Source organism: Scyliorhinus torazame, chromosome 6, assembly GCF_047496885.1.
Source record: "Scyliorhinus torazame isolate Kashiwa2021f chromosome 6, sScyTor2.1, whole genome shotgun sequence".
Lineage (NCBI taxonomy): Eukaryota > Metazoa > Chordata > Chondrichthyes > Carcharhiniformes > Scyliorhinidae > Scyliorhinus > Scyliorhinus torazame.
Genome location: NC_092712.1, coordinates 228564471 through 228582592, shown reverse-complemented (window position 1 = coordinate 228582592; position 18122 = coordinate 228564471). Strand labels below are relative to the sequence as shown.

General features: G+C 47.3%; 1 protein-coding gene across 1 annotated transcript in view; it reads left to right on the top strand.

Annotated features, from left to right (window-relative positions):
* The window catches only part of adamts16 (ADAM metallopeptidase with thrombospondin type 1 motif, 16), a 359351-nt gene extending 343047 nt beyond the window's left edge, over positions 1-16304 (top strand). Inside the window, exons 22-23 of the mRNA XM_072509492.1 lie at positions 12535-12682; positions 14948-16304. Of these exons, the coding sequence (XP_072365593.1) occupies positions 12535-12682; positions 14948-15063 (264 nt within the window). The 3' untranslated portion in view covers positions 15064-16304. The remainder of the gene's footprint in view (positions 1-12534; positions 12683-14947) is intronic.
* The last annotated feature ends 1818 nt before the right edge of the window (positions 16305-18122 follow it).

The window sequence follows — 18122 nt, the reverse complement described above, 5'->3', positions numbered from 1 at the left end:
TTAAGCCTCCAACAATCTAAAAACTCTGAATTCAAATACACCATCATTAATTGTGGAAAGAAAGAAACACCTACCCCAATGCAAAAATGTAAACCTTTAAGTGCCTGTTATGTTTGCAAGCAACTAAGAAACCATACCAAAGGCATAATCTGTTTTTACAGCCTTCTTGCATCAATGGACAACCTGCTGAGCTGAAGTTAGTTACAACTTCTGAAACCAAGGAAAGCATTCCTAATGGCTACAGCTGTTATAAAATAGTTTCTAGTTATATTGCCTGAAACTGACAGAAAAGAATGGTGTCCCATTTCCATTTCAAGGCAGGGTGCTGATTGATCAATGGAGGAAGGCAGATGCAGAGATTTAGTTTTCAAATTTTCAAAAGCAGGAATTTAAAAAAAAAAATTTATTGAAGCATTTGCAATGTTCACAATTTAACATATTGACATTTCAAAAACAACCGCACCAGTCGATGCACAAAATGCCCCCTAAAATAACAACACACAATAAACCACATGTGTTTTATTGGAAAATGCCTCCCATTTTCCTTCACCCCCGCCCTTTTCTTTTTCCCTTTCCCCCTTACTGCTGACGTTCAGTTTTTGTTAAAGAAATTGAGGAACGGCTGCCAACTCCGGGCGAATCCCTGTATTGATCCTCTTAAAGCAAACTTGATTTTCTCCAGACTGAGAAACTCTACCATATCGCTGACTCACACTCCTGATTTTGGGGGTTCAGAGTCCCTCCATCTCAGCAAGATCCGTCTCCGGGCCACCAGGGAGGAGAAGGTCAGGATATCGGCCTCCCTCTCTCCGCCCCCCTTGCCCCCGGATCCTCCAACCCCCCCAAATATTGCTAATTCTGGACTCGGAGTTACCTTACCTTCCAGGACTTCTGACATAACATCTGCAAATCCCTGCCAGAATTCCTTCCGTTTCGGACATGCCCAAAACATATGAACATGGTTGGCCGGGCTACCCCAACACCACCCACATCTGTCCTCCACCTTCTCGAAGAACCTACTCATCCGGGCTACCGTTATGTGGGCCCTGTGGACTACCATGAACTGAATCAAGCAGAGTCTAGCACAGGACGAGGATACATTTACCCTTTTCAAGGCTTTTTCCCACAGTTCAGTTTCCAGCTCCCCTCCCAACTCCTCTTCCCACTTCCTCTTCACCTCTCTGATAGGGGCCCCTTCCCACTCTAACAATTCCCTGTATATGTCCGAAACCTTCCCACCTCCAACCCCTGTTTCTCACAGCACTTTATCCTGTAGTCCCTGTCATGATATGCAGGCACACACACACACATAATGATATACAGACAAGCAGCTAATGGACACAGAGAACAGGACATGACCAATAAGCAGGCAGGACACTCAGGGGTGGGATCTGACTATAAAAGACACAAAGCACTCACACTCTGCCTCTTTCCACTGATGAACATCTAGAGAGTCAGTCAAGGGTGTTGTTACAATCTCACACCTCCACCACGTGGCTAAGAGCTCGTCTGGTTCAGCCAAACAGCGTAACCACACTTAAGTTAGCAGAGAGTCGAACTCAAAGAGAACTGTGCTAACTGTGCTTTTAGTTCAATAAACCTGATTGAACTAACTTCAAGGTCTGGAGTATCTTTCTGATCTAAGCTGCATCCAGTTGCAGCCAGTGTTAGACCAGTGTACCTAACACAACATGATACCAGGAGACTACTAATTTAAGGTGGCTTACCTCAGTCCGTTCCGTGATGACCAGCAAATGTATCCCGGCACCATGGAGAAGATTCAGGCTCCTCACCAGCTCAGGACCTCCGGCAATCTCAGTGCCAACTGGCGGATATTCAAGCAAATGTTTCTGCTGTACATCGAAGCCTCAGGCCTCGAGGGTGCGTCTGATGCAAGAAAGATTGCGCGTCTCCTCTCAACAGCGGGTGATCAAGCCATCAAACGCTTCAACTCGTTTAACTTCACCGAAGGCCAGGACAAGACAAAGTTTCAGATCATCCTGGACAAGTTCGAAAGTCACTATGAAGTGAACACCAATGAAATCTTTGAGCGCTACATATTCAAACAACGTCTTCAAGGTAAAGATGAATCTTTCAATGCCTTCTTAACTAGCCTCCGCCTGCTAGCGCTGTCCTGCAGCCTTGGTGATATTGCTGACTCCATGATCAGAGACCAAATCGTGTTTGGAGTTCACTCTGATCCTCTGAGAGAGCAGCTCTTAAAAATCAAGCATATGACCCTGCCAGTCGCGATTGAAACATGTACAGCGCATGAGCACGCAAAAAATCGGTATTCCCAATACAAATCGGCTGAAAATGAGAAACTTGCCTCCCACGAGGCAGAGAGTGTGCAGGCCATCTCCCGGATGTAGCGCCTCAGCATTGAAGACAGCGGCCATCTCGCGCGCTTTTCCCGGAGCCCCACGCATGCGCGATGCGAACGGGATAACGAAGCGGCCGACACCCACAGTGCGCAGGTGCAGACGTCTGCCGACCGCACTGTGCAACGACGTACACCGTGTCACGACGCCGACGTCATGACGTGCCCGATCTGTGGCAACGCCCACTTAAAGGGACACTGCCCTACAAGAGACAGGCGATGTTTAAACTGCGGGAAGCCTGGACACTATGCAGCCTTGTGCAGGTCTGCACCATCAGTCAGAGGCCAGCGCTCCCAATTTCGACGACGGCGTGTCCAGAATGTGCAACGACAATTACAGGATTCTGATCCTGGCAGTACAACGGATCCAAAGGACGAGTGCCTGGAGTCCGCCTACCGAGTGGGCATCATTACCACACGTGAACATGCCACATCTAACTCATCTTGCATTCAGTCCATCCTCGCTGTGGAATCTGAGGACGAATGGCCTGCGGTGATGCAGGCCAACCGCTGCTCCATCCAGTTTAAGCTGGACACATGTGCTTCTGCCAACCTCCTCTCACAGGCAGACTTCAAACGCATCAAGAAGCCCCCCAATGTCCTTCCAGCAGCCTGCCAGCTCCTGGACTATAACGGTAATGCCATCACGGTACTGGGATCCTGCCATCTACTCGTCTCCAACCGGAGTACTCATGCACGGCTAAGGTTTGAAATTGTCAAGCCGGACAGGGCATCCCTACTGGGCATGTCTGCAAAAAACTAAACCTGGTGCAGCGGATTTATTCAACGACATCCTCCAATGTGGATCTTCAATCTGGCATGATCCAGATTGGGCATGGCTGGAAGAGTCGTTCACAGGTCTCTGTTCATCAGGAGGTGAGCCGGCGACATGCCAGTGGACAGTGGGGTCGCCCTGTACGCAAGCAGCGCAAAGTGAATGTCAGATGCAGAATCCGCAGCCTTGCAGATGAGCTGGTTCACTATGTGCACCCCTTTCTCAACTTTTCAGTTTGACTGCGGATAGTGTGGGCTGGAAGTGACGTGTTTGAACTGATTCGACTGGGCAAACAGAGACCATTCATGGCTGCTGAAGCACGGGCCATTGTCACTCATGACAGTGAATGGGATACCATGCCTGGAGAACGTCTCCTTACAGTTCAGTTCAGTCACACTTAAGTTAGCAGAGAGTCGAACTCACAGAGAACTGTGCTAACTGTGCTATTAGTTCAATAAACCTGATTGAACTAACTTCAAGGTCTGGAATATCTTTCTGATCTAAGCTGCATCCAGTTGCAGCCAGTGTTAGACCAGTGTACCTAACACGACAGTCCCCTCAGTGGGAGGCGAGGAAAGCTTGGGACCTGTCTCCGTACAAAGTCCCGCACTTGAAGATACCGAAACCCGTTCCATCCCGGCAAGTCAAACTCCTCCTCTAATGTCTCCAAGGTCGGGAAGCCCTCCTGGATGAATAGATCCCCAAACCTCTCAATCCCTACCCACTGCCTTACCTTAAAGCCCCCAACCAGCCCCCCCGGGACAAACCGGTGATTGTCACAGATCGGTGACCACACTGACGCCCCCTCCAGTCTCATATGCTGCCTCCATTGCCCCCACACCTCAGGGCTGCCACCACCACAGGGCTTGTGGAGTACCGAACGGGAGAGCCAATCCCCCTTCCCCGCGGGGCCCGTTCCAGGAGTACCCTCTTTACACTTGGGGTTTTACCCGCCCATAGAAACCTCAATATCTCCACATTAATACTTCTGAAAAAAGCCTTTGGGACAAAAATCGGGAGACACTGAAAAAAGAAAAGCAGTCTCGGAAGGACCGTCATCTTCACCGTCTGAACCCTCCCCGCCAGCGTCAATGGGAGCATGTCCCATCTACAAAATCCCTTCTCATTTGATCCACTGCTTCGCCCAAATTTAACTTGTGAAGCTGCCCCCAATCCTTGGCCACTTGAATCCCCAGATACCTAAAACTCTTCCCAACACTTTAAAAGGTAGTTCCTTCAGCCTCCTTTCCTGCTCCCGTGCCTGAATCACGAACATCTCACTTTTTCCCATGTTTAACTTATAGCCTGAAAATCGCCCAAATTTTCCTAATACCTCCATGCTTTCGGTCATCTCCCCCACCGGATCAGTGATATAAAGCAGCAAATCGTCCGCATAGAGAGAGACCCTGTGCTCCACTACCCCACTCACTATTCCCCTCCAGGTATTCGCTGCTCTCAGAGCCATGGCTAAGGGTTCTATAGCCATGGCAAACAGTAATGGGGAGAGCGGGCATCCCTGCCTTGTCCCCCGACAAAGACTATTTGCCCCTTTTACCTTCCTCAGCTGACCCTCCGCCTTTCCTGTGGAAAGGAGCACAAACTCCATTTGAAGTTTCTGACGCTCCTTCAGGAGCTCCTCATTTGGAGACTCCGAGTATCTCCTGTCCACCTGTAAGATTTCTCCTACCAACCTGTCCAGCTCCGACCGCTCAGTTTTATCCCTGCGGGCTCGAAGCAAAATACATTTCCCTCTAATGACCGCTCTCAGTGCCTCCCAGACCACCCCAGCTGCAGTCTCTCCCGTGTCATTGATCTTTATGTACCCCTGAATGGCCTCTCTCACTCACTCACAAATCTCCTCATCCGCTAACAGCCCTGTATCCAGTCTCCACTGTGGGCGCTGGGACATTCCCGTGTCTGCCCGTAGGTCTATCCAGTGTGGTGCATGATCTGAGACCACAATTGCTGAGTACTCAGTGTCCTCAACCCCTGCTAGCAGTGTTTTGTCCAGCACAAAGAAATCTATCCTGGAGTACGCCTTATGCACATGAGAGTAGAATGAATATTCCCTGCTCCTTGGCTCTCAAATCTCCACGGATCCACCCCTCCCATGCACTCCATGAACCCCCGCAGTTCCTTAGCCATTGCTGATAGCTTCCCCGACCTAGCACTCGACCAGTCCAGCCTCGGGTCCAGGACCGTATTAAAGGGGGTATTAGGGGCTGTTTAGCACAGGGCTAAATCGCTGGCTTTGAAAGCAGACCAAGGCAGGCCAGCAACACAGTTCAATTCCCATAACAGCCTCCCCGAACAGGCGCCGGAATGTGGCGACTAGGGGCTTTTCACAGTAACTTCATTGAAGCCTACTTGTGACAATAAGCGATTTTCATTTTAAAGTCACCCCCCCCCCCCCGATGATCAGCCTGTCAGTCAAGGTCTGGGATCTTCCCCAGCACCTTCCTGATAAACGCGACATCATCCCAGTTTGAGGCATATATATTCACCAGCACCACTGCCATTCCCTCTAACTTCCCACTATACATAATAAACCTGCCTCCCGGGTCTACCTCTATCCTCCCCACCTCGAATGTCACCCTTTTATTAATCAGGATAGCCACCCCCCTTGTTTTAAAGACCAGTCCTGAGTGAAACACTTGCCCGACCCATCCCTTCTTTAATGTAATTTGGTCTCCCAGCTTCAAGTGTGTCTCCTGTAACATAACCACCTCCGCTTTTAACTGTCTCAGGTGTGCAAACACACAAGCTCTCTTAACCGGCCCGTTCAGTCCACAAACATTCCATGTAACCAGTCTGGTCGGGGGGCTTCTGCCCCCTTCCCCTGTCAGTCAACCATGACCTTTCCTAGGCCAGCTCCTAACCCATGTTCCACACCTCGCTTGATCCACCCCTCGGCGGCGACTGCAATCTGATCTCCATCTCCAGTCTCCTAACTGTCCCTTACCCGTCAGCAGTACCCCCCTCCCACAGCCCCCATCCCCCCCCACTTCGTCTTTCTTCAGCTCTCACCCCACTTTGCTCCCATGAACCAGCTAGCTCAGCATCTCCCACCCTCTGGCGTCAAAAGGCCTGCCAACTGCCAGATTTATTCATACCTAGCAATAAAACAAGCACTCAACACAGTAACAATAATCCCAAAAAGCAAACATACCCTCCCCAACATGCAGGCAAAGAGGCAAACCCCTCCCCCTTTAACCTATTCTTATCAGTCCTATCACCTTCAAACAAAATCCAACACAAAGGAAGAAGCTTCAAGCAGCTTAAGTGAAATTATGCATGCAAGAATCAACCATCATTCTTGTGGAAACTAAAACAGCCCATTGCATCTTAAAAGTTCTTCCCTCTGTGATATCATACATAAAGCGGTAAATCAAAATCAAATTACACAAGAAGAGAGGAAAGAGGGAAAAAAAATTAAAACTCCTAAACCCTTCCCTTCCCGAACATCGCAACTTAACTCACAGAATTAAAAGACCAAAATTTTAAACAAGATATAGCAAAATACAGAACCATTTTTCTCACTTCCCCGCCATCCTGTCTCCTCCCCCAAACTCAGACCCCCACAGTTTGAGTTTAAAAGTCGTTACACCAGAATGCCAGGTTCTACCCCTCCCCCTTTAACCAATTCTTATCAGTCCCATCACTTTCAAAGAGAATCAAACACAATAGAAGAAGCTCCAAGCAGCTTAATCAAAATTATGCATGCAAGAATCAACCATCTAAATCAAAATCAAATTACACAAGATGAGAGAAAAGAGACAAAAACATTTTTTTTTTAAATAAAACACCCAAACCCTTTTCTTCCCGAACAACTTAACTCACAGAACTAAAAGACTGAAATTTTAAATAAGACAAAGCAGAACACAGAACCATGTTTCTCTCCCCCCTGCCACTCCATCCCGTCCCTCAAAATCAGTCCACCACAGTTAGAATTTAAGAGTCCTTAATTTAAGAGCCTGATTATTGTCTGTCATGAAAGTAACCACCTCTTCCGGAGAACTGAAGTACAGCTCCCGGTTCTTGTAGGTCACCCAAAGATGCGCCGGGTATAACAGTCCGAATTTAATGTCTTCCTCAAACAGGGCCGCCTTAACTTTGTTGAAACTTGCTGTCCTCTTTGCGAGTTCTGGTCCCCAGTCTTGGTACACCCGGATCTCTGATTCTTCCCACACGTACCGTTTTGTCTGCCTGGCCCACTTCATGATTCGCTCCTTGTCAAGGAATCGATGTAGCATCAAACCATGGCCCTTGGGGGCTCACGACCTTGGGGTTTACATACGAGCACCCTATGCGCCCGGTCCACCTCCAGCGGCTTGTCAAACACATCGGCCCCGAACATCTCCTGCAACATCTTCCCCACATACGCTCCCGCATCTGATCCCTCCTTCCCCTCTGGCAGCCTGACGATTTGGATATTTTTCCTGCGAAACCGGTTCTCCAAGTCCTCCACTTTATCAAGCAGACGTTTCTGTCTCTTCTGTAGTATGCTAATTTCCAAAGCCATTGCAGTGGACTCCTCCTCTCGTTCAGTCCCCAGCTCCTGCAGCTTTAGAATCTCCTGTCTCTGGGTCGTTATTTTCTCCTCCACCCGGTAACCACCTCTTTAATCGAGGCTTTCACCTGGGTTACATCTTCTGTACACTCCTTGCGATGCCGGGCGAACTTCGCATCCAGGTACTCGACCCATTGCTCCATCGACCAGTGGGCTGGCGTGGTCACGCTTTGTCTCGTTACCATTGAGCTCGATGACCTCTGATTCTTGCTTTCACTCATCTTTTGGTTTCTCCTTTTTCGACTCCTATTCGGACACAATTCCATAAATTGAGGGTCATCTCCTTTTCCTCTCCCTTCGATCAACTTATGTTGAGAAATCTTCTGAAAAATCCGGCTTAAACACCATTAAAAAAAACACTAAGGGCGAGAGCTGCTGAATGTGCGACCGTTTACTCCATGGCCGCCACTGGAAGTTGCAGGACTTTTTTTAACAACCAGAGCCAATCAGTTGATTTAAATCACAGCACAAAACATGACAACAGAAGTTAACAGGACATTTATTTTTATATTTTTATGCATAATGCATTCTGGCACTTTTGACAATTAGCAAAGTACTATGATGCATGACAACATTTGCACAATGCCGGTCAGTGTAAGAGTCAACTTATCTTTGCAGGACAGAACCCTATGGTCTACCGTACAATATAGCATCTAATATTGACAATTCAACAGAATATTCCTGGTTCCTCAGCAGGTTTTCACAGTGGTCATGACCTCTCCAAGGAGACTTTTTTTTTAGGATTTGCAAACCCTGCACCACCAGAACAAAATGGTGTGCAAGAGAGAATACAATTTTCCTGTAGTCCACAAAATGGGGACCTCAACCTTGGAAGAGGTGTGTGTGCGTTTTGCACACCAGACCTTCCTGACCTGTGCAAAGGCCATATGAAAACGGGGTGGAGTTGTTCCCCGAAAAAGCACTAGCTGCACCGTTTGCATCCCAATTCCAGCCTCCATTTGGAAATTAAAATCTAGCCCCAGGACATTCTTTCCATGGTTTTTGTGGATTATTATATTACTTCAGGGACTTAAATCATGAATGTAAATTTTGGGAATCCCATGATTTTTCATCCATCGGAGAAAATTATAGGGAGAATAGCTGAAATTTCCCAACAGCAGAATTGCTTGACCAGATAGTGGATTTAGAATTTCAACCTTCTTCAGTTCATCCTGCTGTGGATCCTATCCCGTGGATAGGCAGCTAATCAAAACGTCCTAATTATTCATCCATTTCTGTAACTTTGTTATTCAGTCTTGATTTGCAATTGCCTTAATTCCAAGAGCACAGGAGTCATTATTCAGAATCTTATCAGACACACAGAGGCAGCTATGGAGGAGTTGGGAATTGGAATTTTAGAAAGGTTGTACATTGGGTCATCGACCTAAAGCACGTCCAAGTCTGAGCAGTGTTGTGGGAGCGGGTCATGCTGCACTGGCTAACCACCTGACACTGCTGGTTAGGCAATTAGTGGTAATTAAATGGCCACTTTGGGACAGATTGCCGACAGCAGATGGGCCCCGGCTAGAGCTGAAACCCAGCAGATGCCCTTGTGGACCTTCACATAGCAGCAGCCTCCACCTATCCTGAAGGGTCTGCTGACAACCCACAGCCTTGATTGTTGCAATTGGCCCTTCTGCCTGTGCAACGCACTGGCTGCCCTTAATTGAACAGGGTTCTTAGAGACGGCCTGTTAATTGGCCACCTCCTGTAAGATCAGGCAGATGGGTGGACCTCTTATACCATCTGGTCCAGAAATTGTTTTCAGTCAGTGTTCGAAAGCAAAATCACTAAGATTCTGTCCCATTGTGTTCCATGAGATATTTGATAATAACAATCACATTTATCCTTATAACCTGTATTCTTATTCATAACCAGATATACATCAAAAGTATTTTTAAAGACATTATCTGACACAACCTCAAGTGTTAACATATAGGATTGTGTGTTATATATGGCAAAAAGTAATTCTCTCTAACCTCATGATTTGCTCATTTTAAACCCGGTCGACGTGGGAACCATTTACATCCCCAAACGCATTTGTTTAAAGACTTGTCAACATCCATTCCCTTCATTTAAAAAAAATGTATGACACTGAATAAATATTTTGTGACTTTTATGAATAAATGGTGACAGTGATTAGGACTAGTTGATTAAAGATGAATTCTTCTTTCAATTACATGTTTTCCCCGAAGGTTAAACTGCTTTCTCTGAGGGGCAGATTGCCTGTGGCATGGGTTTTTGGGAACCAATCTGAATCCAGCAAATGTTCACTAAACCGGTTGTTGGGCTGAGAGGATTGTCCTAATTAGGGCAGCACGGTAGCATAGTGGTTAGCACAAATGCTTCACAGCTCCATGGTCCCAGGTTCGATTCCCGGCTTGGGTCACTGTGCGGAGTCTGCACGTTCTCCCCGTGTGTGCATGGGTTTCCTCCGGGTGCCGGTCCGGTTTCCGCCCACAGTCCAAAGATGTGCAGGTTAGGTGGATTGGCCATGCTAAATTGCCCTTAGTGTCCAAAATTGCCCTTAGTGTTGGGTGGGGTTACTGGGTTATGGGGATAGGATGGAGGTGTGGGCTTGTGTAGGGATGCTCTTTCAAAGAGCCGGTGCAGACTTCGTGGGCCGAATGGCCTCCTTCTGCACTGTAAATTCTATGAAAAAAAATGAAAGGCTGAGTAAATTGGGCCCATATTCTCTGGCGTTTAGAAGAATGAGAGGCAATCTTGTTGAAACACAATATTCTGAAAAGAGACTTGATAGATTTGAGGAGATTGTTTCCACTGGCGGTGGAAACTGAAACACGGGGCACGGTCTCAGGATAAGAGGCCGACCATTTAGGACTGAGATGGGGTGAAATTACTTTACGGGGTTGTGAATCTGTGAAATTCTCTATCCCAGAGGAATGTGGAAGCTCCACCGTCAAATACATTTAATAATAATAATCTTTATTGTCACAAGTAGGCTCATATTAACACTGCAATGAAGTTACTGTGAAAAGTCCCTAGTGGCCACATTCTGGCGCCTGTTCGGGTGCACTGAGGGTGAATTCAGAATGTCCAAATTACCTAACTGTCTTTCGAGACTTGTGGGAGGAAACCGGAGCACCCGGAGGAAACCCACGCAGACATGGGGAGAACGTGTAGATTCCACACAGACAGTGACCCAAACCGGGATTCGAACGCTGGAAAGCAACGGTGCTAACCACTATGCAACTGTGCCACCCATTTAAGGCTGGGATAGACAGATTTTTGGTGTTTCAGGGAATCAAGGGATTTGGGCAGCGGTAGGAAAATGGAGTTGAAAGCCAAGGGGCTGGATTCTCCGCAGCCCCACACAAAATTTGTGTTTGGCACGGTGGGGGGGGAGAGAATCTAATTTTGCGCCAAAAGCAAGCCCGACGCTGGTCTGGCAATTCTCCGGGACCCGAGAATCGGTGTGTTCGCAGAGTATGCCGTGCAGCTGGGGGGGCCCATTGCCAGAGGCCCGCCCAGCGTTCGTCCGTTCCCAACCGGCCAAGTTCCCGACAGCGTGGTTTTAACCACCTATAAACTTTCGGGAAGCTCTCGTGGAGTCTGCGGCCACCCTGGTGGGGGGGCAAGGTGATCGGACACCGGGGGGGGGGGCCTTATGGGTGGCCGGGGGACAGATCAGGTCGGTTGGATCTTCGGGCGCGCGGCCGATCAGGGTGGCCTACATTCTGCAGCTGCTTCCGCAATCTGAGTCCTCCGTGACGCTCGGCGCAGTCTCTGGAGTCCGCCGCCTTGCCAAAACCAGAAGTGTCGGGGCCCGTATCCGCAGCGAAAGCTGCATGAATCACTCCAGATCCCTGCTAGCCCCCTGCAGGTGAGTGAATCAACTGGGGCGTCATTCTCCGACCCCCCAGCGGGTCGGAGAATGGCCGTTGGCCGCCGTGAATCCCGCCCCCGCTGATTGCCGAAGTCTCCGGCACCGGATATTCGGCGGGGGCGGGAATCGCGGCGCGCCGGTTGGCGGGCCACCCCCCGCGATTCTCCGGCCCGGATGGGCCGAAGTCCCGCCGATAAATTGCCTGTCCCTCCGGCGTGGATTAAACCACCTTTTGAACGGCGGGACAAGGCGGCGTGGGCGGGCTCCGGGGCGATCTGGCCCCGGGGGGTGCCCCCACAGTGGCCTGGCCCGCGATCGGGGCCCACCGATCCGCGGGCGGGCCTGTGCCCTGGGGGCACTCTTTCCCTTCCGCCTCCGCCACGGTCTCCACCATGGCGGAGGCGGAAGAGACTCCCTCCACTGCGCATGCGTGGGAAACTGTCAGCGGCCGCTAAACGCTCCCGCGCATGCGCCGCCCCGAGATGTCATTTCCGCGCCAGCTGGCGGGACAACAAAGGCCTTTTCCGCCAGCAGGCGGGGCGGAAATCCCTCCGGCGTCGGCCTAGCCCCTCAATGTTGGGGCTCGGCCCCCAAAGGTGCGGAGCATTCCGCACCTTTGGGGTGGCGCGATGCCCGTCTGATTGCCGCCGTTTTGGGCGCCAGTCGGCGGACATCGCGCCGTTTCGGGAGAATTTCGCCCCTGATCTTTTTCATAGGAAACTCCGGCGTGAAACACCAACGTTTTTACGCCGGCGTGGGGACATAGTCCCATTTTTGGTCCCATTTTGGGAGAATCCAGCCCAAGGTCTTCCATGATTGAACGGAATGGTGAAGCAGGTTCAGTGGGCCATCGTGTCTACTCCTGCTCCCTATCTCTTGTGCTCTTGAATAACTCGTTTTTCAGGCTAACAGCAGATTGTAGCTCAGTGATTGATTTGTATTTTTAACATGTTACCTCCTAGTGTTCTGTGAGCTGTGGCGGAGGTGTGCGTGCCCGTGCAGTGCAGTGTCTTGCATATGGCAGGCCTACCTCAGGGTGCCTTCTGCATCAAAAACCTGTCGCCACAGAAGCCTGCAACACCAATTTCTGTCCTCTACCTGAAAAGAAAGGTAAGCGCCAAAGTAATGTTTTGCATGAATACTTTTATTATAAGATGTGTTCCTTTTAGAAATTATGGTAGAATTTCAATTACATTTTAAAATATAGTTGTTTTTTTTCAAAACACATAATTCCAAGTATCTTTCTAGATCTGCCTCTCCGTTTTCTAGGACATAACAATTGTCTACATGAGATTATGGGCTGGGTTTTATGTCGCCCCCCACCCCGTTCCACCGACGAGTTTGAAGACTGGTGAACTGGATCAATCCAGTGGGGGCCAGCCTACTGTTGCGGTTGGAGTGGCAGCAGGTGGCCCACCAGTGGGTCCTTAGCCCAAAGTAGAGAATTAATTCCAACTTAAAGGCCTTGTCCCGCCACAGGCAGCTGGATGGTCCATGCTAAGCGACCAACCCGCAGGTAACCCTGCACAGACTGTTGGCGGCCATGGTGGGGCCACAGATATCCCTTCACAGATTGTTGGTGAGCAAGGTGGGGCCACAAGTATTTCTGCAGAGACTGTTGGCAACCAAGGTGGATCCATGGGTATCCCTGCACAGGTTGGTGTTGCGCAAGGCAGGGCCATGGGTATCCCTGCACGGGCCTTTGGTGGGAAAGGTGGGGCACAGGTCTCCCTGCACAGGCTGTTGGTGAGCAAGGCAGGACTACGGGCATCCCTGCACAAGCTGGTGGTGAGCAAGGTGAGATCCCTCATTTGCTTTTCCCCTGGCCAATTGGAAGTACCCCCCCCCCCCCCCCTCTCCACCACAAATGTTTTACTCCCCCACATGGCCCTCCCCCACTTTTGACCTCTCAAGCCTCATCTCCGCCCTCTTCACTGGGGTTTGTCAGCTGGGCACTAGACGAGGCCCCTCTTTGCCAATCCTGATCCAACACTGGATATCTCTGTCCCAAAAGTGCTGAAGAGCTGCTGGCCGGCTGGCAGCCCTCTGAGGTGGGACTTGCTGTTCCTGAGGAGCAGAAATCCTGCCTCCAAACTATTAATGGCCAATTTTCCATTAGGTTATCATGGGGCCATCAGTGTTCCCTCAATCTCCCCTGTTGCATCAAGTGTCCATCTGGATCTGGCTGTCAACTATGTGAAAGATATCTCCAATGGAAATTAGGTATTGAATCCTCAGGCTACTCCAACCAATATTAATTCCTGAAGTATGACAACTTCAATTAAAACTGACACTCCTGTCTTACTAATGCCTGCTGTATTGGCAATATGAGGTCTCAGAACACCAATAGCTACATTGACAGAGTGGAAAATCCTGGAGGAAGTAAACTCAGTTTGCAATACTAGCCCTAGCTTAAAATGTTGCTGATGCTGTTCCCATTCTGTTATCCAACATTGTGGGCTGCATGTACAACACTTTGAGTCAGCCACATTGGTATCGTCATCAGGAGACGTTTCCAAGGCTCTGAGAAGGTTATTCGGTACTTTGGATATGCAAATAACAATAATCTTTATTGGCACATGGAGGCTTACATTAACACTGCAATGAAGTTACTGTGAAAAGCCCCTAGTCGCCACATTCCGGCACCTGTTCGGGTACACAGAGGGAGAATTCAGAATGTCCAAATGACCTAATAGCATGTCTTTCGAGACTTGTGGGAGAATTAGCACATAATATTTATTTGAGGCCCCCTGTGGAAAACTGAGTTGCCTTAAATGCAGTGAGCGGGAGACCAGCTGCATTCAGGAAACCGTGGTCTCTATCTAGCTTAACTGGTGCACTTAAAGACACCGCTGGAGTATAAACGTACTTGAATGTTGGCTCCGATTTCTCCTGGCTCCACATTAAAATTGGTGTGGTGGGGATGGGGGGGTCACCACTGTTCGCTCTCTTCCCAGCCACTTCCGCCCTCCCACTCCACTTTCTTACATCTCTTCTTTCTCGACCACTGCATCCCTCCCTCTTCTTGATTACTGCCTTCCTCCCTGCTAAGCCATCTATTGAATGGAGAGAAATTGAGAAAGAGATGTGTATTGATCAGAATACTGTGACTGTGTTTGGGGAGAAGGATCAGTGGGTATATAATGGTGTGCGGTTGGAAAGCAGATGCTTACTGAAATACCTCCAGCTTTATACCTGTCGGAAGTTACCTTTAATGCATTTTATTTTCCCTACAAATATTTACCCACCATGAGGGGAAATGGAACAATTTAATGGTAAATTCTAATTCAAGGTGTAACATGTGACTGTGCATAAATAATGCAATTCATTTTTCCCCCTCTCCTATCTCTTCCCTCCTATGTTCGCACACCGAAGATTTATTTTGCAAGGATTATTTCAACTGGTGCTACCTGGTGCCCCAGCATGGCGTTTGCAGTCACAAATTCTACGGCCAGCAGTGTTGCAAATCATGCTCCAAGTCAAATATATAGAAGAACCTATGAATGAACAAACAACATTAATTTTGCTATAAGGAAGCTGCACATTGTAATTTCGGTTGCATCTGACGATTGAAGAGGTAAAGACGATTCAGGTTCTCACTTGTACATGGAACCTGACAGCATTCCACCTGTCAATCAATAAAAGTTATACGACAGCTTTTCTTATACATTACAACCACGAGATCAACAAAATCTTTGCAGCGCTGCCCACATTGGAATTCTTAGATTCACCAGCGACAAAGAACAATGTCTGAACAAGGCCATGTACTTAAGTGCAAGATTGAAAAAATATCACCATCTAGTCAAAGGAAAAGTCATGTTATTGACTTACAAAATCGGGCTGTATGAAATAAACTAAGCAAAGATTTAGAAAACCAGAAGGCATTTAAAATACTGTGTAAACAATGAGCGGGCTGGGGGAGGGCAGTGGAAGCTGAAGTGAATTTTCCCAACTATTTATTTTGCCTTGTTTGAATAAAGTGATGACCAGTAAGTAAAACACACTGTTCTATATTAAAACTACTGTAGCTATTAAGCCATTGTAGTGAACCCCTTGACCCACTGGTTTCAAGAAACATTTAGTCTTTAAATGATTCAATGGTGCTTTACTTTTAAGACAGTAAGAACATGTAACTGTCAATTATTAAATGATGCTCTCAAAACACATACTCAAGATTGCAGAAGCAGATACAAATGGACTATTTTGAGAGTGGAGATAATAATTAACGTCAGTACGTGACAAAAATTTGAAGGTGCTTTATTTATTTGTCAAACTGATGGGTCTTCTTAGAACTGGCGGCCACCTTTACTGAAAATGAAGTTCCACTCTGTGCACTACAGCTTATTGTGCACCATATCAGAGATACAGAAACAAACATTATCCAAATGACATTTTTAAAAATCATTCAAGTAATACTTTCACTTTATTATTGTTGAGCTTCATGGTAGCACTAAATTAACAATGGTGCTTTCAAGTACAGCCTTATTAGAATTTTTTTAAGGGAAACGTTCTAATTTATTTACAATTATCTTGCAAATTTTTTGAAATGTTTGCCTTTTGCAAAAAAAAAAAGCACAGTTTAAAATAATCAGAATTGTTGAAGTATCATGGTTACTTTAAACTTTATTCAATTCTGTGCAGTAATACTGTAAAAGTTTTTCACCCAGCTGTGAGAAAAATATTTATGTTTTTATGGAGTTTTGTAATAAAATTTCATTGGAAGTACTGTAAATATCAGTCCATTGTGTTTATGTTAGACCTCTAAATGTATACATTCAGGCCTAAAATACAAAGCCTCTCTGCCCCTGTTATACATTTCACTCTGTATTGGGATAGGAGCTTTGTTTGGCAAAACCAGACCCATCCTCACTATCCCTTCAGTAGGTGATAGGTGGGCTGCCTACTCAAGGTGGGCTGCCTACTCAAATTCTAACAGTCCTTGTTGTGAAATTGCTCCCAAAATGTGTTGAGTGGAGAATTGGCTCAGTTTGAATTAGTGCTCATAAAATAATGGTATACCCGTAACAGCCTCCCCGAACAGGCGCCGGAATGTGGCGACTAGGGGCTTTTCACAGTAACTTCATTTGAAGCCTACTTGTGACAATAAGCGATTTTCATTTCATTTCATTTTATATGACCATGTTGGAATGGTTTGTAATTTGGGGCGAAGTTTGGAGGGGGCGGTGTCCCCTTGTACTTGCCGCCCTTATCCTTGTGGGTGATGGGGGTTGTGGGTTTGGGAGGCACCACTGGTGAACTATGTAGTCAATATGTTTCTCCTTTTGCAAATGTTTAAATGCACATGTTGTAAAAAATTGTAATAGATTTGCATGATCATTGTTTTTTTGAAACCCTTTCAATTGTGTTTGACTGACATGCCAGAATTTCCTTACAAACTGCAGATTCAAAATGGTGATCTCAGTTGAATGTATCTTTTTGAAGATGATGTTGATTTACCTAGACAGAGGGTTTTTTAAAATGTTACACCTCAGCAAATACTGTATTAGCATTAGGCGGCACAGCTGTCAAACACATCTTCTCTCGATCTGTCTCAGGAGACCTGGAATCTGATCACGCCTAGAGTTGGGAGTTAACTTCTTGCCTTCCTGACAACTGTTAGAAACTACAGTGAATTGACTTGAAGAAGTGTCTATGTGTTCCCCAATGGGCAAAAGTATATAGAACATGCTGGCTTTGGCTCAGCCTCTAATTAGACTGTCTCATGCCTCAGAGATCCAGGCTGTGGATATATATAATTACTTATTTTCCTAAAACCCAGTTGCCAGTCGTGTCACTCTGGTGTCAGCCATTTTTGAAAACTAAGTAAGTATGTCATGCCGGAAATGTCTTGCTACGATGTGTAGGTACATAAAAGACGGTCATAAATAAACTGAAATAGATCAAAGAATTCCCTGTAGAACTTGTTAGAATATTACATTGAAAAACAATCTACGAGACGCCTGAAACTCAGCTGCTTTGGATTTTTTTTGTATTGCATGTGTGGGGACGACAGATGCAGGGAACAATGTTTAAACTATGTACTTGGAACTGAAAGCTTAACGGTCAAAGCACCATCAGAAGCCTTAACATTGCTGCTGCTTTCACCAAACTATACAACAGCAGTGTTCGGCCACTGGTTAACCTAGATCTTGCAGGTGATCTTTTTTTATTGTTATTGTGCGAGCAAGACAAAAAGCCAAAAAAATAGCTCATTTCTAGTGAATAGCCTCAAACCATTATCTTATTAGTTAAGCCACAGTTTCCCAAACGCTAGGTCCCCCACCCCGTGACATTGTGAGATGAGCAATTACGGTCACAAGCCCCAAGGCAGTAATGGTGGCCTGTGGAGCAGAGATTCCGAGCTGCCAGTAATGGAATCGGCTGCAAAGCGCTCCCCCCCCCCCCCTTTTTTAAATATTTGTGTGGTTCTGTCGATGGATATGGCCCAATAAAATCAGCTTTGAGACGTGATCGCAGCCAGCAACAGAGCCTGCAAAATGGTGATTGTATGAATTCCCCTCTCTATCACCACTCCATGTCCAAGTATATA